The 22,695-nt window shown below is 53.1% G+C and overlaps 2 protein-coding genes across 3 annotated transcripts in view; both read right to left on the bottom strand.

The window, feature by feature from the left end:
* Positions 1-15,992: 15,992 nt before the first annotated feature.
* Positions 15,993-19,370, bottom strand: SLC25A1 (solute carrier family 25 member 1). Of its 2 annotated transcripts, XM_028095919.2 has the most exons (9): positions 19,180-19,370; positions 18,729-18,836; positions 18,459-18,558; positions 18,246-18,384; positions 17,658-17,742; positions 17,386-17,490; positions 17,065-17,180; positions 16,908-16,981; positions 15,993-16,723 (listed from the first exon to the last, which is right to left on the bottom strand). In XM_028095919.2, the coding sequence occupies exons 1-9, from the start codon at positions 19,262-19,264 to the stop codon at positions 16,609-16,611; spliced, it is 927 nt and encodes a 308-aa protein (XP_027951720.1). In that variant the 5' UTR covers positions 19,265-19,370; the 3' UTR covers positions 15,993-16,608. The 2 variants fall into 2 exon arrangements, with proteins under 2 accessions (XP_027951720.1, XP_027951719.1); XM_028095918.2 differs by lacking the exons at positions 18,459-18,558; positions 19,180-19,370 and having other exon boundaries at positions 18,729-18,808.
* A 1,027-nt stretch (positions 19,371-20,397) lies between these two features.
* Positions 20,398-22,695, bottom strand: part of CLTCL1 (clathrin heavy chain like 1) — a 102,055-nt gene continuing 99,757 nt past the window's right edge. Inside the window, exons 34-35 of the mRNA XM_088019399.1 lie at positions 21,266-21,341; positions 20,398-20,516 (exon numbers count right to left, since the gene is read on the bottom strand). Of these exons, the coding sequence (XP_087875525.1) occupies positions 20,398-20,516; positions 21,266-21,341 (195 nt within the window). The remainder of the gene's footprint in view (positions 20,517-21,265; positions 21,342-22,695) is intronic.

Here is a 22,695-nt window from a genome sequence, read left to right as displayed (position 1 = left end):
TATTTATTTGACAGAGAGAGACACAGTAAGAGAGGGAACACAAGCAGGGGGAGTGGGAGAGGGAGAAGCAGGCTTCCCGCTGGGCAGGGAGCCCGATGCGGGGCTCGATCCCAGGACCCTGGGATCATGACCTGAGCCGAAGGCAGACGCTTAACGACTGAGCCACCCAGGTGCCCCTACATAGAGGTTTTCTATATAAACGATTATACCATCTGAAATACCATCTGTCTAGTTTTACTTCTTTTACAATATTATAATTTTTATTCCTTATAAAATTATCTAGACCTCCAGTACAATGTTAAATAAAAATGGTGAAATCAAACCTCTTTGCCTTCTTCCCAATCTTAGAAGGAAACTGCTCAGTCTTTAAGCATTAAGTATGATGATCGAAGCAGGTTTTTCAGAGCTGCAGCAAGGATTTTGAAGCAATTATTATAATTATGTTCAAGGATATAAAAGAAAATATGCTCATAATAAATGATAGGATGGGAAGTCTCATCAGAGAAAAACAAATTAAAAAAGAACCAAGTGGAAATTCTAGAATTGAAAAATACAGTATTAGAAATAAACAATTTACTAGATGGGCTTAACAGTAGAAGGGAGGTGACAGAAAAGTCAGTGAACTCAAGATAGATCAATATAAATTATCCAACCTGGACAATGGAGAGAAAAATGACTGACTGAATACATGAACAAAATCTCAGGGATCTGAGACACCCTGCAGTAGTTCATATGTGTTACTGGGATCCAAGAAAAAAGCAGAGAGAGAATGGGGGCATGTATTAGTTTCCTATCACTGTTGTAACAAGTTGTCAGAAACTTGGTGGCTTAAAATAATACAAATATATTAACTTCCATTTCTGTAGGTTAGAAGTCTAACACAGGTCAAAATGGGCTAAAAGCAAGGTGTTAGCAGGGCTCCATTCCTTTCTGAAAGCAAATCCATTCCTTTGCCTTTTCCAGATTTTAGAGGCTGCTTTGGCTCCTGTCTTACTCCATCTTCCAAGACAGCAATAGTGAGTCACTTCCTTCTGATAACTGCATCACTCTAAATTCTTCTGCCCCCTCTTCCACTTTTAAGGGCCCTTGTAATTACACTGGACTCCCTGGAATACTCCAGGATAATCTCCTTATCTCAGGTTCTAAACCTAGCCACATCTGCAAAATCCTTTTTGTCATGTTAAAAAACATATTCACAGGTTCTGGGGATTAGGATGTAGGCATCTTTGAGGGGATCATTATTCTTCCTACCACAGGGAAGAGAAAAATTTTTGAAGAAATAATGGTTTAGCCTTTTACAAAAATTTTTTTAAAAGATTTTATTTATTTGACAGAGCACAAGTAGGCAGAAGGAGAGGGAGAAGCAGGCTCCCGCTGAGCAGAGAGCCTGACCCGGGGCTTGATCTCAGGACCCTGGGATCATGACCTGAGCTAAGGCAGACGCTTAACCGACTGAGCCACCCAGGTGCCCCATAGCCTTCTAACAATTTTAATGAAAGGCATACATTGACAGATTCACTAAGGTCAGCATCCCCCAAACAATGTAAAACCAAAGAAAACCATGCCTAAACACATCCTAGTCAAACTGAAAGTTGAAAATAAAGAATAAATACTAAAAATAACCAGAGAAACATGGCACATTATATATAGGGAAAGGATACAAATGGTAGCTGACTTTTCATCAGAAATGATTGAAAGACAGGGGTGCCTGGGTAGCTCAATTGGTTGGGGACTGATTCTTGTTTTCAGTTCAGATCATAATCTTATGGGTCATGGGATTGAGCAGGGGGTCTGCTTGAAGATTCTCTCCCTCTGCCCCCCACCTCACCTCGCACATGTGTGCTCTCACTCTCTCACTCTCAAATAAATAAATAAATAAATAAATAAATAAATAAATAAATAATCTTTAAAAAATTGACTGAGGGGCGCCTGGGTGGCTCAGTTAAGTGTTTGCCTTTGGCTCAGGTCGTGATCTCAGGGTCCTGGAATGGAGCCCCACATCGGGGTCCCTGCTCAGAGGGGAGTCTGCTTCTCCCTCTCCCTCTGCCTCCCCACCCTGCTAATGTCCCTCTCACTCACTGTGTCTCTCTCTCTCTCTCATAGATAAATAAAGTCTTTTAAAAAATGATTGAAAGACAAAAGACAAAAATGGAATAGCATCTTTAATGTGCTGGGTGTGGGGAAGGGTTTCACACATCCAGAATTTTATATCCAGCAAAGAATATCCTTCAAGAGTGAGGGTGAAATAAAGACATTTTTAAATAAACAAAAACTAAGGTAATTTGTTACTTGCAGACCTGCACTGCAAGAAATATAAAGGAAGTTCTTTAGGCTGAAGGGAAATGATAAGAGCTGGAAACTCAGATCTCCATGAAGAAAAGGAGAATATGAGAAATGCTAAAAATGTGGGTAACTATAAAAGACTATCTTTTTTCTTCTTATCTTTATTTTTTTAAAGATTTTATTTATTTATTTGACAGAGAGAGACACAGCGAGAGAAGGAACACAAGCAGCAGGAGTGGGAGAGAAAGAAGCAGGCCTCCCACCGAGCAGGGAGCCCTATGCAGGGCGTAATGCAGGGCTCGATGCAGGGCTTGATCCCAGGACCCTGGAACCATGACCTGAGCCGAACGCAGACGCTTAACGACTGAGCCACCCAGGCTCCCCCCTCTTCTTATCTTTAAAAAAAATGGATGACTAAAGGCACCTGGGTGGCTCAGTCAATTAAGCGTCTGACTTTGGCTCAGGTCATGACCTTGGGGTCCTGGGATTGAGCCCCACATCGGGCTCCATGCTCAAGGGGGCGTCTGCTTCTCCCTCTCCCTCTGCCCCTCCCCCAGCTCATGCTCTCTCTCTCTCTCTCTCAAATAAATAAATAAAATCTTTTAAAAAATGGATGACTATAAAACAAATATTATAAATTTTCATCTTTGTGTTTATAACATATAATCATGATCTCAAAAAGACAAAGGGTGTGGCAGTAAATAGAACCATACAGTTTCTCAATGTTCTTACATTTTACATGAGTAGTACAATATTAACTGTAATTAGACTGCAAAAAGTTAAGATGATATATTGTAATTCCTATAGCTACCAGTAAAAAGGGCAAAGGGGTATAGCTGAAGAGCTAATAAAAAATTAAAATGGACTTCTAAAAAAGTTAAAGTGTTAAAGTGAGTCAAGAGAAGACAGGAAAGGAGGAATAAGGACTAAGAATAGGTGGGACAAACAGAAAACAAATAGCTAAACAATAGACTTAGATTCAATTACATTAATAATTACATTAAATTTAAGCAAAACAAACACTCCAACTAAAAAGGAAGACATTGTCAGACTCAGACTGAATTAAAAAAAAAAAAAACAGCTAAGACTTAGCGGAGCTTGGCTGGCTCAGTCGGAGGAGCCTGTGAGTCTTGATCTTGGTGTTATGAGTTCAAGCCCCATGTTGGGTGTAGAGATTACTTAAAAAAACAAAATCTTTAAAAAAAAATTTAAGGGCGGGGCTCCTGGATGGCTCAGTCTGTTGAGTGCCTGACTCTTGGTTTCAGCTCAGGTCATGATCTCAGGGTTGTGAGATTGAGCCCCACGTTGGCTCTGAGCTCTACACAGAGTCTGCTTGAGAGTCTTTCACTCTCCCTCCCCCCTCCCCCCACTTGTGCATGATCATGCACTCCCTCTCTTTCTAAAATAAAAAATAATCATAATAAAAAAAATTTAAGGGGCGCCTGGGTAGTTCAGTCGGTTAAGCATCCAACTCTTGATCTCAGCTTGGGTCTTGATCTCAGTGTTGTGAGTTTTTTTTTTTTAAGATTTTTATATATTCATTTGAGAAATAGAGACAGTACAAGCAGGGGGAGTGGCAGGCAAAGGGAGAGGGAGAGGCAGGCTCCCTGCAGAGCAGGGAGCCTGATTTGGGGCTCAATCCCAGGACCCTTATCATGACCTGAGCTGAAGGCAGACACTCTGACTGAGCCACCCAGGCACCCCTCAGCATTGTTAGTTTGAGCCCCGAGTTGTGCTCCACGCTGGGCACAGAGCCTACTTAAACAAAACTTTTAAAAAGCAGCCAAGACTTAACTACATGCTGCTGACAAGAAATGCACTTCAAATGTAGATACTGATGGACTAAAAGTAAAATCATGGGAAAAAAGGCATACCATATAGAAACAGTAAACTTCAGAAAGCTGGAGCAACTATATTTGCATCAGAAAAATTACACTTCAAGACAAAGACTATTACGAGACATAAAAATGGATATTTCATAATGATAAACAGGTTTTTAATCAGGAAGTTGTATAATCTTAAATGTCTATGTGTCTAATTGATTTTCACAAAACATTAAGCCAGAAGTGATGTAATTAATGGGATAAATAGACAAATTGATAAGCATACTTGGAGTTCTAACACCCCTCTTACATTAATGAATAGAACAACTAGGATAAATCAGTAAGGTCATCAATGGTATGAACACCACCACCAACCACCTTGACCTAACTGACTGACAGAGCATTCCAGCCAACAAGGGAAGAACACATTCTTTCCAAGTAGATGTGGTACAGTCATGAAGACAGATCATATGCCAGGCCATAAAACAAGTCTCAGTAAATTCCAAAAGTTTGAAATCTTACAGGGTATATAGTTTGCCCAACAATGGGATTAAGTTAGAAATAGATAAAACCAAAAATATGTAGAAAACCTCCAGATACTTGGACACTAGGCAACATACATTTAAATAATTTGTGTCAAAAAAGATATAAACAGAAAAATAAGGAGATATTTCAGATTTAGTGATAAATCTGTGATTTATCAAATTTAGTGATATATTTACAATATATCAAAATCTGCAACATGCAAGTGAAGTAATGTTTAGGGGGAAATTTATAGCTTTAATAGAAGCTATTGAAAAGCTTTAGAAAAGGAGATATAAAACCAATCACATAAAGTTCTGTGTTAAGTGCCAGTAAAAGAAGATTAAAAAAATAAGGTAGAAAGAAGAAAATAACAAAGAGCAGTAGCCAATAATATATAAAATAAGCAAACAATAGAGAAAATTAAAAGCCAATATGTCTTTTTTTAAAAGATCAACAAAATTGATAAACTACACTCAAACAGAATAAACACAAATTGCCCATATCAGGGATGAAAAAGGGGATATCACTGCAGATTATGCAGACATTAAAAGGATAATAAAGAAATATTATGAACAACTTCATTAATAACCTAGAATTTTAATATCATACTTTATGGTAAAATTTTGGACAATTTTCCCTAAGATCAGGAATAAGGCAAGGATGTCCACGTTCACCACTTCTATTCACATTGTCTTAGAAGTCCTAGCCAGTGCAATAAAGGAAAAAAAAGACATAAAATGTATAAAGATCAAAAAGGGAAGGTAACATTGTCTCTATTTGCAGATGACATAATACTTATGGTGGGAATGTAAAAAAGAACCACTATTGTAGAAAACAGTATGGCAGCTTCAACCTTTGGATACAGCCGTTCTACTCCTAGTGATTTATCCAAGAGAAGTGAAGATGCAGACTTGTATTTGAATGTTAATAGCAGCTTTATTCGTAAGAGACTCAAGCAAGAAATTACCCAATGTCCATCAACAGATGAACTGATAAACGAGTTAAATACAATGAAAAGAAGACTCAGAAAAGAAAACTGTTTTGTTTTTATTTTAAGTAGGCTCCACACCCAGCGTGGAGCAACAATGTGGGGCTTGAACTCACGACCCTAAGATCAAGACCTGAGCTGAGATCAAGAGTTGGAGGCTTAACCAACTGAGCCACCCAGGTGCCCAAAGAAAACTACTGATATAAGCACAACATAGAAAATCTCATAATCATTATTCCGAGTGAAAGATACTAGTCCCCTTACCCCCCAAAAGAATACATACTATATGTATCTTAAAAGTCTATAAAATGAAAGCTAGGAACGTTTGGGGGTGATGGTTTCATGGCCGTATATATATATGACAAAACTCAGCAAACTATATATACTTTAAATATATGTGGTTTATAGTAGTTTGTGCCTCAGTAAAATCGTTTAAAAAATCTATTTGCTAATTCTAAAATCTAGGATCATCCTGGGGCTGGTCTTCACTGATTACCTTTCCTCTTACACATGGGTCATTATTTCCTGTTTCTTTGTATGTCTAATAATTTTGGATTGTATCCTGGACATTGTGTGTGATCTATCCTAAAGACTATAGTTTCTGTTATGTTCCTCTGAAGAGTGTTGATTTCTTGTTTTAGTAGACAGTTAATTTGGCTGAATGAAAACTGCAAAATTCGTCACTCCTGTAGTGACTCCATGCTTACCAGAAGTGGAACTCTTATCACTCATTTTAAATATCTTTTGGGGGCACCTGGGTAGCTCAGTTGGTTAAGCGTCTGCCTTTGGCTCAGGTCATGATCTCCGGGTCCTGGGATTGAGTCCTGCATTGAGCTCCCTGCTCTGCAGGGAGTCTGGTTTACTTTCTCTCTCTCTCTCTCTCTCTCTCTCTCTCTCTATACTTCTGCCCCTCCCCACCACTCATTCTCTCTCTCAAATAAATAAATAACATCTTTAAAAAATAAATATCTTTTGAAGCTTATCTAAGTTGCTAGATACTATTCTTTAAGCCATCACTACAGATCCTGTAGTCCAGGCTATTACTCCATCTGGCAATCAATAGAATATTCATTTCCACCTTGCTCCTAGCAGTTAATTCAGCACCCATTCCTGAATCCTGTCATCCCCTTCCCTACTAGGAAGCTAGTTCTGTAATGGCATCTTTCAGCTCATCTACAGAGGGCAGCAGTGGCTTCTCATAAGTGCACTCCTTAGTGTCCTCCAGGCCCTCCTGAAGATCTGGGGGAGCTCACCGGCTGCTAGTGGGTCTTCTAATCATAAACCCAATTCAATATGCTCCTTTTCTGAGTCTTCTGATCTCTTCCTTTCCACGGCTATTCTAGCATCTCTATTTTGTTTGCTGTTGACCATGACTTTTTCCATAGGCCACCCTGGCAGCATATTAGAATAATTTCTTGAGGGTTCCTGCCAGAGTCTCCTGGGTCACAGGAGAGTACCCCTATGTTGATCAGCTCTTCCTTATCAATATTTGTGTCCCATCTCCTTGATCCATTGCCCTTAAGGTCCACCCTAAGGCATCCTCTCCTGGTTCTTGCCAGCTCTGCTCAGACAAACCCACAGTTCCCTTGCATACCATCCATGCCTTCCCAGTGGGCCCAGCGTTCAGTTAGTCTATGCTGAGATATGATCCTAGTTTGGGGTGTGGTGGCCTGCAGGGGAGGTGGGGGTGACCCAGAAGCAAGCACTGTCTGATAAGGTGCCTGCCCCTTTTGAGGTGTGTGCAGAATTCTTGTGTAAGGTGGGGCCACTTTTGTTCACCACAGAAGAATCCTAGAGGGTTCAGGGGAGTCTGAGGTTCAAAGTGCTCATCCACCCAGATATCCCCACTCCATGTGTCAGGGTCCCACTTCTTCACCATCAAAACCCTGACATGGATGCAAAGAGGCTTGTCTAGGTTAAGAACCCTACTTTGCAGTGCCTCATCTTCATCTTCCTCAGGCTGCAGGGTCTCTTGACCTGTGCCAGGTGGCCTCCGTCATTCACTGTTGATTAATATCTCTGAATTTGCCATGTTCTCTCGTCAAGGAATCAATAATACTTTGCAACAGCCACTTAGTTCCATTGCTCTTATGGTTACCATTTCCTCCCTACCTCTCAAGTGCCTGAGACAGTGTTCCAGCTACTGTCTCCCTCTCCACCTGTTTCCCATCGTGGTTCTCCCAGGTGACAGTTTTCACTGTCACACAGCTACTCATGCCAGTGGCTATCAAGTCTCCACATGCCATCGGTGATGGTCTCTCATTGCCACCCAGCTGGCTAGGGATCCAATTTCAGAGTGCCATCCTTAGGGTCAGTTTCCTGGGACCACCCACTTCTGGCCAAGGCCATGTCCCCTAGAACCAAAGCCTGATATTGAGATTCTTATCCAAATGACTTATTTTTGAGGGTGTGTTCTTAGGAGTGAAGAAATCTGTATTCGTTTGCTGGGTCTTCCTTAACCAAGTCCCACAATCTGTGTGGCTTACAACAGAAATTTATTCTCTCACAGTTCTAAAGGCCAAAGTTCCAAAATCAAGGCATCAACAGGGCAGTGCTTCTGGTGAGAATCTGTTCCATGCCTTTTTCTTAACTTCTGGTGTTTCTGGAAATCCTTGGTGCCCCTTGGTCTGTACATGCGTTGTTCCATTCCATGTCTGTCATCACACCATGTTCTCCTTGTGTGTGTGTGTGTGTGCGCGCGCGTGTGTGTGTGTGTGTGTGTGTGTCTTCATGTGGCTTACCCTCTCTGTGTGTCTGCCTCTGTGTCTCTTCTTACTTCTTATAAGGACGGCAGTTATACCAGATTAAGCACCTACCCTATTCCACTATGACCTCATCTTAATTTACATCTTAATTACAGCTGCAAAGACCCTATTTCCAGTTAAGTTAACATTCACAGGTACGGGGGTTTAGAACGTCAACATCTCTTTTTGGGGGACACAAAAGAAGTATAGGGTGAGTAACCATTATGGTTTGAGCAATGAAATTTACCTCCTGGTAAACTCTTTAGTCTCAGGAGACTGAGATGGTTGGTTACCCTGGAAGCAGGACCGGGCAGGGTGAGGAATGGAGAGTGCTAAGCAAGAAGGTGGTCTTGGTTAGGGTTAGTTTCCTGTAATCCCATATGGAAGCACTGGTGGCTTCACAGATCTGAATTGCCTTGAGGCAAAGTAAGAACCGGCCTTTGTACCCTATGCCAGTCCGTCCTTGGCTGAGCTCTGCCCCGAACAGAGGGAGTGTGGGAGGCTCCATCACCAAAGGCAGTGCTCCAAGGCGGCTGTGCTCCATTAGCTGCCAACACTCAAAGCAGCAGGACAGGTGGGCTGACCACTGAAGGGATCTGGACAGAGCCCCAGCAGTTTCCATGATGTTACCCATGGCGCATACCCAACCATCTATTTGTCCCCGTTGGTAAATGGCCCACTTTTCTACCTAGCCACCTGGAAAAATGGCACACCTAGACTCTTGTTCACCTTGGTAAATGCACACCTGTCCATTCAGGTTTAGTGGCCCACCCACCCACTTGTGCGCCTTGGTAAATGCTCACCTGCCACAGAGCTGTCCAAGCCTCAAAGTGAGTGAGCCTGTCCATAGAGGCAGCAGTGATCTCTACAAACACAAATCCAATCACAGTGCTCCCCTGCTTCAAATTCTCAGGATAAGAGGATCCTGGGGATTAGTCCCCTTGTTTTTGTGGTTCTCCAGCCCCTGGACTCTGCCACTTCTGTCTGTCTGCCCTGTTGGCCTCTGCCTGCTCTCCTGCTGCCCGCACTCCAGGTCAGCTCCCCCAATGAGCCCAGTGCACAGCCAGCCTGGCTTGACTCAGCCCCACCCTGGGGCTCATTGTGGCCTCTGCAGAGGGGCCCTTCCTACTCACCCCACCGCAACACTGGAGATCTTGGGGCCCCTTCCTCAGCAAATGCTCCATCAACAATCCTAGTCAACACTGGATGCCCTCACTTCTGTTTCCCACACTGAAGAGCAGACCCCGCTGCTTCCAGGACTGGTCAAAGCTGGTCAGTGCCAAAAGAGAGGGACAGATGGGGGAGGGGGGAGCAGGGCCTCTGGGGGGTTGGGAGAGGTTGGAGGAACATCAGGGGCCATGGGTGGAATGGATCTGCGGACGAACCCTGAGAGATCATTGGCTTTGGGCAGTCAGAGACTGGAGTGCAAGGCAGGCCCAGCAAGGTCCAGGGTGTGTTTGGCGGTTAGGTCTCAGCAAGTGCAAAGATGGTGCGGGGGGGGGGGGGGGAGGGCGGTATGTGGTCCCTCAGCATCCAGCAGAGCTGGCAGCCATAGTGGAAGTGGGGAGGAGGTCCTCCGCACAGTTCAAGGCAGACTCAGGGTGGAGGTGGGGAGTCGGGCTCCTTAAGGCAGCACCCCTTTTTTCTCCAGCCCCTCCTCCCACATCCCCTCCTCTTCCCGGACCCCCTTTTCTGGCCTCCCTCCCAGGCCCCGCAGGCGAGGCCATCAGGATTCCCCTGATTGCTTTCTTTCATCCCGGTGCCTTTCTCTGCAGCAAACGCCGCTAATGCCTCCTTTATCACGGAATTAGAGGATTTGGGGCCGATAGCACAAAGAGGCCCTCGATAGCGGCCGTAATCAAACGCCAATCGGCCCGATCTTGAGCGGGACGGGGAAGAAAGCGAGCGCCAGGGATTAGCGCAGGACCCGCGGCCGGGCTGGGCCGAGATAGTATCGGCGCGGTCGTGGGGCTGAAGCTGCCGGGGAGGGCCGGGCCGCGGCCGCGGAGAAAGGCCGGCTTAGCTGCTCAGCGCCGGGGATTCTGAAGCCATTAGCAGGGATTAGCACACGGGTTAATCTGCTTTGGCAGCTCAATTGTCAGCAGGGAGTGCGCAAGCGGTGGAGGACACCTCTGGCCTGAGTAGCCACGGAACCTCTGTAGTCCAGGCCCAGAGGCTGGTCTCGGTTTCCCCCGCTGGCTGGGCCAAGCCTGGTCCTGAGCACCAGAGCTAAGGATGCATACCTCACTTCATCAGGCCAAAGGGCTGATGCATGGACCTGGCCCACTAGGTGTGAGTGGACAGGCTCTTGGCTCCAGCCTCCACCTTTGCCAGCCTTTTTGGGAGATTGGGGAACACAGTCTCTGCCCATTCTTGGGATCACCCTTCCCTTCTGTCCTCCTCCCATTCCACCTCTGGCCTTGATCACCCCTTGGAGCCCTGGGCATCAGCTTCCCCACTGAGCTTGGCTTCCTCAGTAAAGCACACACCCTCCCCATCGTGACCAGGAGCCAGGTGACCGACTGGAGGATGCTGATGGAGATCGACAAGGAGCCACCGCTTGCAGAACCTCCATCTTTCCCTTGGGGTCCTTTTTAAGGGTCTGGGCCCCTGAGGGGCATATTTGCTGATCTATTCAGTCAGGACTGATGTGTTGCCACCTGCTGCCTCCCCACTCCCTTCTGCCCTCTCTCACTAGCTAGGTCCTAGATAGTTCATTTGTCTCTGCCTGGGTTTTCCAGTCTGGGAAACAGGGCTGGCTGAGAGGAAAGGTCCAGCCAGGAGGCACCACTGTCCAGTTGAGCAGCCTGTGCTCGCTGCTGCCTTCCGTAGGGACACCCCCAGCCCCTAAGTCTCCTCCTGGGTTGCTAATGACAGGCCCCTGGAGTGGGAGACTCAGAGGGGTGTCAGTGCACCATAGGCCTCCCCCTCCATGGGGATGTGGCAAGGCCACTGTGCCTTACATGAACCCGTGGCTGGCAGCAGACAGCTGGTCTGAAGCTGGCCAGGGAGGCAGGACCGGAAGGGAGGTAGCCGTGGAGAGGATGGTGGAGCCCTCTTGGTCCCATCCCCTGACCCTATCTCCTTCCTCATGGCTGAGGCTGGGGGCACTGAAGCAAAAACCTGCCGGGGGGAGGAAAAGACACAGTCGTAAGTCCTTCCTTCCTTCACTTGGCAAACATCTCTGGAGCCCAGGCTCTGAGGAGTGGACACGGGTGAGCCACAGGCCCAGGCTCTGCCCTCCGGGAGCTCGGGTCTGAGTACACAGGAAGGTAACCAGGTGAGGGGGCTGTGCGGGAAAAGGGGAACAGGCCCTCCACCTGTACATAGGTCCGGCAGGGCCTGAGAACAGTGTGAATAACAAAGTAAAGGTCGGGGGCGAGGAAGAGGGAACAGCGCGTGCTGCCCGTCTGGGGGCGAGGCAGAAAGCAGGCTTCCGCGGGAGAAGTCCAGCCCTGGGAAACAGCCATGTCCAGGAGGGGGTGCGGGAGCTCGGGGGATGTACCCTCCAGCCGGCGTGTCAGGGCAGGCCGCTAGCAGCGTCCAACGTGGGCCGTCGGTCGCAGGGGCAGGCGCCTCAGTGACTCGGGAGAGTGTTGGGGGACTGCAGGCGAGGGCGGGCATTGGCGGTGAAATAGGAGGGTGGGGACTGGTGGCAGTGACTGCGAGCGACCGGCCTCCCGACACCCCAGCCACCCTGACCCGCGGCTGAGCCCCGGGGGAGCGCGTGAGCGAGCCTACGCCGGCCGGGAGCGCGCCTGTGACGCCATCAGCACGAGCCGTCCCGACTTCCGGGCGCGAGTGTCCCCGCCCCGGGCGGCCGCGGTTCGTTCTCGCGCGCGGGCGGCCTGGCCGCCACCTACCCTGCTCTCACCGCGTGTCCCCAAGGCCGGGAAAACCTGGTTCCTTCTTCACAAATGGACCCAGGAAGCCCCCCTGGGTGCCTTCTGCGCCCACGGGCCCCCGTCCCTCTAATGGCGAGTGCTGAGAGAGGCCCTGATGGTCTGCGGCCTTTAGCAGGCTGCCTGGGGGCGCAAACGAGTGACCATGAGGGTGGACCCTTCTTCACTCGGCCCTGGCAAGCACAGCCTCTTTCCCGTGACCTGCTCGGGATAAGCCTCCTGGTCACAATCGCGGGCAGTTTATTTACCCTGCCCCCATCACAGCCTTTGGGGGCAGTTTCCTGGACACCTTGTCAGGCCATCGGGTGGGGAAGGCGCTGCGGGGCTTCGGTCAGCCTGTGTAGGGCAGCCAGGGGCAGATAAACAGGCTGGCTAGGGAGCTTCAGCCGTACCGACCCAGTCAGCGTGGTAAAACTGCCCAAGGCCCCAGCGTCTTCAGTGCTTTTCAGCCAGGGACTGGGCGGCAGGCCACTGTAGGCATCTGCGCACTGCTTAGGAGCAGAGGCGGTGGGATGGTTTACCCTTTGAGGTCACGTCAGGAGATGACACCCCTGTGGCCAAGCCTCCCAGGTCAGGCCTAGTCTGTGGAGGATTACGTGGGGGAGGTGGGCGTGGCCTGCCAGGAGACAAAGGTGACAACAGTTGGGGGAGGGTCAGGGTTTGACCCAAAATGAGTGGGGGTGGGGGAAGAAGGGGAGTTTGCCCCAGAGATATTTGCCAGGTGGGTGTGGGAGGGGAGAAACAAGACCACACCAGGGGCCACCTTCTTTCCATGGGTTACCCACATCATTGACCTAGGTCAAGTTCACCCACAATCCTGAGTGTTGTCTGTGGCCCTCCAGTTGTCCTTTCACGAGTTCTTTACTGTGCATGCATCTAAGTCCTTGCCCCTAGGGTGTCGAGTCCCTGTTCCCAGATCTTGATGTGGCAGGAGCTCCTCTAGAACCCTGATTCTGTGTCCCTTACCAAAGACCCTTGTCCAGGGAATCTGAGAAGTTGCAGGAAGTAAAAAGAAAGGAAATAACTCCAGCATCCTCAACTGAGATTGTGTTTGCTATAAAGGCTAAGGGCACAACCCGAAAAACAGAATTCTCTTTGTTGGCTAAAAGGACACAGACCCATTTGTCAGGAGTGACTTTTTTGGTGTGTGTACTAAGCTCTAACTGCCATTCATCACCTACCCAAGGACATGGAAAAATCCAGGGGACGCCTGTGCAGTAGTGGCAGGGGCAGGGGGTGGGTTCAAGGAAGCAGGGGAGCTGGAGGACAGCTGCTTGAGGCCTCTGCCTAAAGGGGTAGGACACTATTCTTTAGCCCCACAGCAGTGATGACAGGGCCGCAGGCTGGCCAAGCCCTGCCCCAAGAGTAGCCACCACCTCACCCTCTGCTCCCTTGCCCTGCCTCTGAGGCCATTGTCCCTCCTGGTCATATTATGTTAGGATTCCAGGCTCAAGGCCATGCTAGATGGTGAAGGCTGCCTGAGGCTGAGTGGAGGCTGGCTGTGGCTTCCAGCCCAGCAGAGGTTCTGGCTGTGGGTGGGACATGGTGACCCGGAATCTCCACCCTCCTCAGCTCACATCTCTCCTCTGATGAGCAGGCCCAGCCACCTCCTGGGACTCTCCCCACCCCACCCGCTACCCCACCACTGGTCTGTGTCTAGGTGGGGGACCAGGCCGGAAGTTGAGTCTGTTCTACCTCCCAATTCTTTGAAGATCTGCACACATCTCTGCCCCTATGCCCCCACTGCCACAAGGACAAGGGTCCCCCGCCATTGTCCTCCTCTCTGCAGCCTCTGAGGTCTTAGTTAAACACAGCTGGGCTCCCTCCCTCCAGGTCCCTGCCTGCTCACTTCCCTCAGCCTGGACACCACAAGCTCTTTCCTGCATACAGGATACCTCGCCCCTCCTGCTCCCCTTCTCTCAGGTATCAGCTCCAAGAACAGAGGCCGCCTACTAATTCAGGTAATATGTGAAGCGGGTGGGGTTGCCTCCACCAGAGTGGGTGGCTTTTCTGTAACCATAGCCCCGGGAGACTCAGCCCAGCTCAGTCTTTTCTGGCTGGGCTACCACGTCGTGCTGGGAGACACAGGAGAGGGGACCTGGACTATGGTAGGGCTCCTGACCCTCCTGAAGAGAGGAATGGGGGCTAGGTTGCTCCTGGGTGGGGGTCCCCATGCCCCACTCTCAGACCAGTGCAGTCTCAGCCCCATCCTCCCAGTGAAGGGTGAAGGGTGAAGGGGACGGGATTCTGGGATGCTAGTGCATAGTCAGTGAATGGATACCATTCCTGGAGGTCAGTACTGGGAGCACTGAGGCCCCTCAGGGCTCAGCTGCTGGGTTTTGCCTGCTCTAGGAACTACCTGGAACTCTGGCTGACTGTGAATAACCTTCTACAACCCAAAGAAGAAAGCTACACATGCAAGGGCTTACTGGGTTAGGCATTGTTCTAAGCACTTTATACAGATGGGCTGGGTTTTTCTGTCACCCCATTTCATAGATTAGGAAATTGAGGTTAGGCCCAAGGTCACACAGTGAACAAATGAGAAGCCAGGGTTCTTTCTGTTCCCCACCACAGCCCAGAGATGCTGTCTGCTGTGTGTTCCCCTAGCCTCAGTGGCTTGTGCCATGGGCCCGCACTGTCTATCACTACAGCAAAGCTCCTGAGGCCCAGAACCAGTGGCCTGCGTCTGGGCCTGCATGCCCCGGTATGTGTGTGTGGGAGACAGCCTCTGGCCCCTGTGGGCAGGCAAGCTTTGCTGTGGGGCCCCTCAGTTGCGGCTAAGACTGGTTACCTTCCAAGAGCAGCGAGTATGCACTGCCCAGTCCTTTAAAACCATTTTCCTTTTTACACAATTGATCCTCGGATCTGTCCCAGATCCCTAGACCAGGGATCTGGATGTTGTGGGAACTTGCAGGGGTAGGGCACTCTCCCCTAAAAGGAGCAGCTCTAGGGATCAGACCTGCTTACTGGGAGGCTTCTGTTGGCAAGTTATTTCCCAATCTGAACCAAAGCCTTGAATGACTCTTACCCATGGATTATTTGGACAGCAAAGTGCCTTCTGCCCCCGCACAGCCAGGGGCCCTGGTTTATCCCATCCTGTTCTCAGGTCTCTTCCACTTTGGCCCTGGGTTGTGGTTCCCAGCTCTGGATCTGGGGGGAAGGAGGGGTCCTGGGGCCCTGGTCAGGCAGTTCTACCCCATCCTGCCCCAGGGCAGCTGTCTCTCGACCACGGTAAAGGAGTGAGCAAAGGTCCCCTGCTCAGAGCCGCAGAATTTGGATGCCCCAAAGCACTTCCCCACAAGCAGACCACAGAGAAACTGTGAGGGAGTAGTAGAAGGTGAGCTAGGCCACAGGCTGAGGGGCAGTCAACGGCCCTGGAGCACTATCTCCCAGGCCCAACCCCTGGGGTGGGGCAGTTCTCCACTCTGCCCACTCAGTGCTGCCTGCCAGGTGATCCTGAGGGCATGTCCACTAGCTGACCCTGCAGAACCTTGCTCACAGGCCACAAGCATGGCCTGGACAGAGTCCAAATGTTCCTTGGCGTGACGGTGCCAGGCCTCTTGGGGTCTGATGCTGTGGCCACAGCTGGCTCACCCACCAGCTTGCCTGCTGCCCTGCTTCCCTGTTCCCCTGCCAGTGTCCTCTGGTGAGAGGGTGGACCTGCTCTTTGCAGAGGCATGGACAATCATTATTCACCCACAGATGGGCCCACACAGGGACAGGAGGCTGCGACAGGATCCGGTTTATTCTGCCATGGGAGGGTGGTCCTGAGAGTGGCGGGTGCCAACCTGTCCCGGGCGGAGGGAGGGCCCAAGGGCCAGTTAAGGCCAGTGGTGGGAGAAGCAGGGGGCATGTAGCCCCTGGAATGCGGTGAGGCCAGGCTGAGGCCCGGAGGCAGCTGTGGTAGGCCGGGGCACGTGCCCCTGCTGCCCAGGGTGGAAGGCACCGGGCTGGGACTGGGCCATGGCTACAGGGCCGTGGACCCAAGCCACATGGGCACCCCGGGAAGTGGGGCACAAGGTCACGTCACACAGAACATGAGACACAGGCACACGGCTCATGAGTAAGCACATGGACAAGTGGGCACAGATTCACAGGCCAGAGGGACACCCAGCCTTGGCCGGACACATGGACACAATGGTGGTGTCATAACACACCACGGGACACCTGGCACTAAGGGACATGTGGACTCGATGGCTGCAGGGGACAGACCCAGGCCATGGAGTGCAAGGAACAGGGAAAAGGGGCCTTTTGGCACGACTGCACTAGAATCGTGAGAAGAGGGCAGTGGGGACTGGTCTGGAGGCACCTCGGCCAACCCCCATGCAGACCCCCTCGGGGACTCAGTCTGTCTTCCACACTTTGTTGAGTAGCTTCACCACTTCATCGTAGATGACAAACACGATGGCCACGTCCAGGCAGACCCGGCCCAGGCGGGGGATGGTGCCCTTGTAGAATCTGGGGTTGTGGGCAGGGAGAGGTAGGAGGTGAGAAGGCAAATGAAGAACAGTGTCCCTAGACAGTGAGGGTGGGTCCAGACATCAGAGGGACAAGGGCAGGAACCTAAAGGTAAGGACTCCCTGAGGGATAGCCTGGGGCTGGCAGCGGGTGGGGACCACAGCCCTGTCCCTCCCCTACTCACGCCTTGAGCCCCTCATTCCTCAGGATCTGCAAGCCACAGTCCCACGTATTCCGGTATTTGTGCGCCTCCAAGCCCTGCAGGACAGCAGTGTGCCACGGGGTTCAGCGGCTAGCCCCTGTCACAAACTCCCTATCCCCTTCCTTGCCCCCACTCCCACCTGCATCCGGGTCTTGATCACGTCCAGAGGAGTGTTCCCGAAGACACTGGCTGCGCCAGCGACAGCTCCAAACACTCCGGTGATCAGTGGGTTCATGGGCTTGTTGGGGTTGTCCCCTGGATGTGGGTGGGAGATGCAATCAGAAAGTGATGGGAAGGCAAAGGGGAGGGCTCTTCAGCGCTGGGGAGGAGCATGGAAAAGAGCCTATCAATGTGTGGGCCCCAGGAGGCCAGGTCCTGGCAGGGAAGACTGAAGAGGAGGAGCCTAACCCAGAGTGGTTGGAAGTGGGGTTTTAGGGGTACAGACCCAACAGATACATACCCTTGTACCAGTTTCGCAGGGAAGTCATGACGAAGAAGCGGATGGCCTGGTTAGATCCCTGCTTCAGCACGGTGGCTGTGAGGCCCTGGTAGGTCCCCTTCAGCCCTAGGGGCAGACAGGCATGGGAGTCATACTGGTGCCTCCCAGGCCCCGGATGGGGACCGGGAAGTGGGGAGAGTGGCACACCAGAGCACCAAAGCAGGAAGGGGAAGTTCAGGCCAGCCTGGCCAAGGTCCCTGGCCCTACCTGAGGAGGAAGCCATTATGGCTCACCTTGTTCTCGCACAATCTCCCTGACCCCGTGGAAGAATCCTCTGTACTTGGGGTTGGGAGAGGTCTGGTCGTGGATGAACTTCACCTGTGAGAGGAAAGCAAAGGCCCTAGCTCCCAGGATGCCCCTGGAAGGGCATATCTGGCCCTTTGGCTTGCAGGCCCAGGGCCCACAAAGATCTGATCAGGGTTGGAGGTGCAGCTCTTCACCTGGAAACAGGGCCTCCCAGGCCACTGCAGGACACAAAGACCCCAGCAAACAAGAGGGCTGGCCTTACTAAAGTCTCTGCAGTTACATTTGCTGGTATTTCCTACAGCTTAGGCAGGAAACATGTTATCTTACGTTTTCTGTTTATAAAAGTATTTTTTTAAAAAACCCCAATGTCAGTTGTCCCACTGCCTTTAGGACAGTGTCCAGTCTCCAGAGGAGGCCCTTTCTGCACACCTCCTGCACCCAGCTCCCCAGGCAGTTTCCCCTGCACACCTTGCCCTGCTCCTGCAGGACCTTCTCCACCTTGCTGGTCTCCTAGGATGACCCCAGCCACCCTAGCACCCCTCCACACACCTTCTCCCTACTGGGACCCTCCCCACCTTGATGGTCTCCATGGGGCACACGACCACTACAGCTTCCGCCACACCAGCACCCAGGCCGCACAGCAGTCCCCGGGTGCTGTCCAGGCGTCCCTGGGGATCTCGCATGTGGTTGCTGAGGAACTCAAACATCCCGAACCTGGGAACAGGAGACAGTGGGGTTGCAGCCGCCCGGCCCGGATGCCCTCCCTCGACCACCCCAGCCCGCCTCACCTGACGGCCGCTTTGGGGATGGAGCCGTAGAGCAGGGAGCTGAGGCCTCGGTACAGGCCCAGGACGCCATGGCTGCGGACTGTCTGCCGCACGCAGTCCCCTGGAGGAGGGGGCGTTCAGCGACCCCAGCCGCCCTAGAGACCCGCCCCGCGCAGTTCCCCGCAGCCCGCCAAGGCTGCTCCCCGAGCGCAGGGCCCGGCCCTCTCGGTGGCGCACCGCCCCTACCCCTTCGCCCCCCGCCCACCACCCCCCCGGCAGCCCCCTACTCACCAATACCCCGGTACCGCGGAGGGTGCGAGCGCTCGTCCAGCTGCAACTGTGTCTTCACGTATTCGGTGGGGAAGGTGATGCAAATTTCAATGCCGCCCGCCAGGCCGCCTGAGGAGACCAGGGACCCGGACCCTGAGACCACCGCCCCGCGGCCGGGCCCTCCGGCCCGCCGCTGCTGGCACCCCGGCCCCTTCCCCGCCCCGGACTTTGTCCCGCGCCTGTGGTGTAGGGGAGGCCCGGCAGCTTCCCCTGCCCCACCCACGTTGTTCTGGCTAGGCGCGGAGGGGCGACGAACCAGGCGATCCCCCACGCGCTGGCTGGGGACCCGGGCCGCGCCCCCCCCCGCCCGCCCCGGAAGTGGGGCGGGGCCTCGGCGTCCCGAGCCCACCCGGAAGCACGGTGGGGCCAACGGAGGGGGCAGATCGGGGGTCCGTGCCACGGAGGGGCCCACCTGCCAGGATCGCCTTCCCCGGGTGCGTCAGCTTGGCCTTTCCGGACGCGGGTGCGGCGGCCGCCAGAGCACGGGGCTTGGCCATGGCAGGCGGGGAGGCGGGGAGGCGGGGCGCCCGGCGTCGGCCTTCGGTCCGAGCCTCCTGCTCTCCGCGCTCGGTCCACGGCGGCGGCGGCGGCCGGTTAAGGCCCGGGGGGCGGAGCGGTCGCGTCAGCTCCCGGGCTCCGCCCCGCGTGGTCCGAGCCGGGCCCCGCCCCCGGCCCGCCCCGCGCCGGCCGGGAAACTGAGGCCGGGGCGGGGCGAGCGAGGCAGGCGCCGGGGCGGTATCGATAGCCCAGCCAATGACTGAGCTCAGGGTCCTTGGGAGGCGGTGCTGTGCTCGGGCCTGGATCTGTGGGTCAAGGTGCAGTTTCTAAAACCCGCCCCGGCATCAGGCAGAATCCGGTACGGGAAGGAGCAGGTCTCAGGGTAGTAGCGTCTGCCTGAGCGACCGGGATCCCAGGAGATCCGGGGTGGAGAGACGGGCAGACCCCCCCCACCCCCCGCCCCGGGGCACTTGGGGCTAGTCCCATCCCTGACGTTTGAGGGTTTGGCATTCCGACACCCAACGGGCTGTGCGGCTACCATTTCCCCGCTACGGTATTTAGAGCTCCACGCAGAGAACTCAGGAAAAAGATCCCCACCCTGGCTATCTCCCCCTGGGCAGCTTGTTCCATGCGCAGACGCAGGTTCCCATTCCAGAGAGGCCCCAACAAATCTTCTGTCCCCTGCTACCCACACCAGCACCAAGCAGGGAAGCTTTGCCTTGATAAACCGACTTTAATATTCATGATCGGTAGGAGGCTCAGGGCCAGGTTAAAAGGTCCGTTCAGTTGTGTCTGGCAAAGTGGCCTGGAGGGGGCAGCTCCGTCAGTGCTGAGCGAAAACTGGGTGCCCCTCCCACCAAGGGCGGGGAATCCCTGCTGAGGACTCCCCAGGAATGCCTGGCTCCAGCCAGAGGGCCTGGAGGCAGGAGTCCACCAGAGCTGGTCTTCTTGGGCAGTCAGTGGCTACCCTGGCCTCCCCTGGCTTGGAGATGGCTTAGAGGCTGCCACTACTGGGCCTCAGCAAAAATAAATAATGTCCAGGTGTCCCCGCCTCCCATCAGGGTCCTCTGTGCTTGTGGGATGACACGCTCCTTGAAGTTAACCCCAGAGGCGTGTTGCCACGGAGCGCCCGCTACACGCTGAAGCCGTACACAGGAGGCTGGGCGAAGGCAGGTGCAGGAGCATATCCATAGGGGAAGCCAGCAGGGGCAGGGCCTGCAGTAGGGCCCGCTGTCAGCATCAGCTGCTGGCCTGCAGAGGGAGAAGCAAAGGATGAGCAGAGCTCCTGCTGCCCCCGAGTGGCCAGGGGCCCAAGGAGCAGGGTCCCAGACCAGCCCTGACCACCCAAGGCTCAAGCACTGGAGAACAGGTGCCTGGGGGCAAGGACAGTGGATGTTGCTGTTGTGGGGCCAGCTACAGAGGCTGGCCAGGCTTAGGGGGTAAGCTAGTCCCGAAATGGGACACTTACTTAGCTCAACTGGCTGGGTCTCAATCATGCCCATCAAAATCTAAAAAAACCAGATTGACATTAATGGTGACCCTGAGGAGGACACAGCTGGTGGGAGACGTGCTGCGTGCTCACACCACACCCTCAGGCCTTTGTTAGTCCGACAACACACTCCAGAACCCAACAGCCTTTTGGTGCAGCGGACACCAACTAATCTGCTCGACGGCCAGTCCATCCAGGCAGCCTCTCCAGTCACAGCCAGCAGCAGGCAGAGCAGCACACGGCAGCAGCTCAGACTGGGGCAGTTGCTAGGCACAAGGAGCAAGCAGGGGCACCCTCACAGAAGGCAGGTACCCTGAGAAAAGGGAGGACAATGGCCGTGCCTCTTCAACATTCCTGGGTCCACTGACCTTCTCCACGCCCGGCAGCCGTTGTGGTCCTTCCGTGCCCCACCCTGTCCATTTCCTCTCTGATCTGAAGCCCAGCCAGGGAAGGGCAATGTGAATGACCTTCCTTACTCTCCCCTCCCTAGGGGCAAGGGGATGCCACCTACCAAATAGGAGAGGGGCGGGCTCCACCACATGCTCCTCTCGCTTGCGCAGGCTCTCCGAAGCGTCCAGTCTGTCTACCTGCCAAGAGGTGAGATCGCTCAAGTGCCTGCCTGACAGGCCGCGTTCAGTCTGGGCCAGGAGGTGAATGTGGGGCCGGGAGGCAGAGCACACAGCCGCCAGGAAAGTCAGGGCAGGGGCTGTTTGGAGGGCAGACGCTGTACCACAGTGATTACCGCCCTGCTCCACAGGAAGGTGAAGCCTCTATAACTGGGTAGACGTGGAGTGCCCAAGGGGGCCCTGGTGACGCCCCCATTGTTCCAGCCCGGTGCCTTTCAATCGGGCCCCTGGCGGCCCAGGGCAGCAGAGAACGGCCGGTGACTGCAGGCTGCACGTGTGGCCCAGCTCACGGGGCTGGCCCTCCTCTGGATACAGGCGCACCGCCAAGACGACTTCCTACATCTAGCCATAGCCAGTCCATGCTGCCCACCCTTCCTGAGGAGACCAGTCATCTGACATCTGGGACATCCCACCTGGCAGGGCAGATGTGCCACCTCAGAGATGGGGGCAGCGACAGCCATGTGAGGACAGGCTGCCTCCTTGCTCTTCCTCAAGGCTTCACCAGGGGCTACCCCATGCAGTACCCACAGGCTGGGGCAGACACACGGATGGGGAGGGAACAGAGCAAGGTGGTGCCAGGGGCCTGAGGGGCAGACAGCACTGTGCTAGTGGTGGCGATAGCAACTGTGTGTCTGGGACACCCCCAGCCCCCTGCCCCACCAAAACAAGCAGTTGAGTCAGAAAGAAGAAAAAGTTATGTGCCCTGTGTGTACTCGGGCCAGGGAGAGATCAGGCCAGGCAACAGAACCCTAGCAGAAGCAGCCCTGTTACTGGCCCTGTGCACTCCTTTCCCCTTCCCTCCTTGGGACGAGAGCTGAGGTGAGGAAGGAGCAAGACAGTGCAGTGGCCTTGCAATCTGTACTCTCTTCCTTCAGCTGGCTCCCACCCAGGCTGAGGTCTAAGCTAGGCCTGCATCCTCCGCTGAGAGAGCCAGGGGGCTCAGGGATGTGGGTTTTTCTCAGAGGGATGGTCCTTAAGCTTCCCAAATGAATCAAGAGGCCCTGGGCCCGGTTCTCCAGGCAGGAAGGGGCTGTGGCCTTCTTGTCTGGGCCTCTCGACCTCACAGCAGTCTAGTCTGTTGGGCCCCAGGCCAGCTAAGGACCAGCCCACATCCCACCACTGCCTAAGAAACCTCTATTGAGCCCACCCTATCCCCAACATGACAGGCATCGGGTCTGATGCTGGTGCAGGCATGTGGGGTGGCAGCGATGCTGGGAGCCATGGTAGCCCCTGCCTTCCTCCCAGGACTAGGGGAGGTGTCTGGGGACCCTGGGTTAGGGAGCAGGTTCCAGCAGGAAGGCAGCTGTAGCCCAAG

Source organism: Eumetopias jubatus, unplaced genomic scaffold, assembly GCF_037043125.1.
Source record: "Eumetopias jubatus isolate StellerSeaLion01/CBP00866 unplaced genomic scaffold, mEumJub1_p1.0 scaffold_16, whole genome shotgun sequence".
In the NCBI taxonomy this organism is placed as follows: Eukaryota; Metazoa; Chordata; class Mammalia; order Carnivora; family Otariidae; genus Eumetopias; species Eumetopias jubatus.
Note: the sequence above shows the minus strand (reverse complement) of the source record. Positions and strands in the feature narration are given on the sequence as shown.

Coding starts and splice junctions, on each gene's coding strand:
- SLC25A1 (XM_028095919.2), bottom strand. CDS start 19,264: ATGGCCAAGCCCCGTGCTCTGGCGGCCGCCGCACCCGCGTCCGGAAAG. Junction 18,385..18,458: donor ATCCCCAAAGCGGCCGTCAG/GTGAGGCGGGCT, acceptor TCCTGTTCCCAG/GTTCGGGATGTTTGAGTTCC. Junction 16,982..17,064: donor TGATCAAGACCCGGATGCAG/GTGGGAGTGGGG, acceptor GCTGTCCTGCAG/GGCTTGGAGGCGCACAAATA.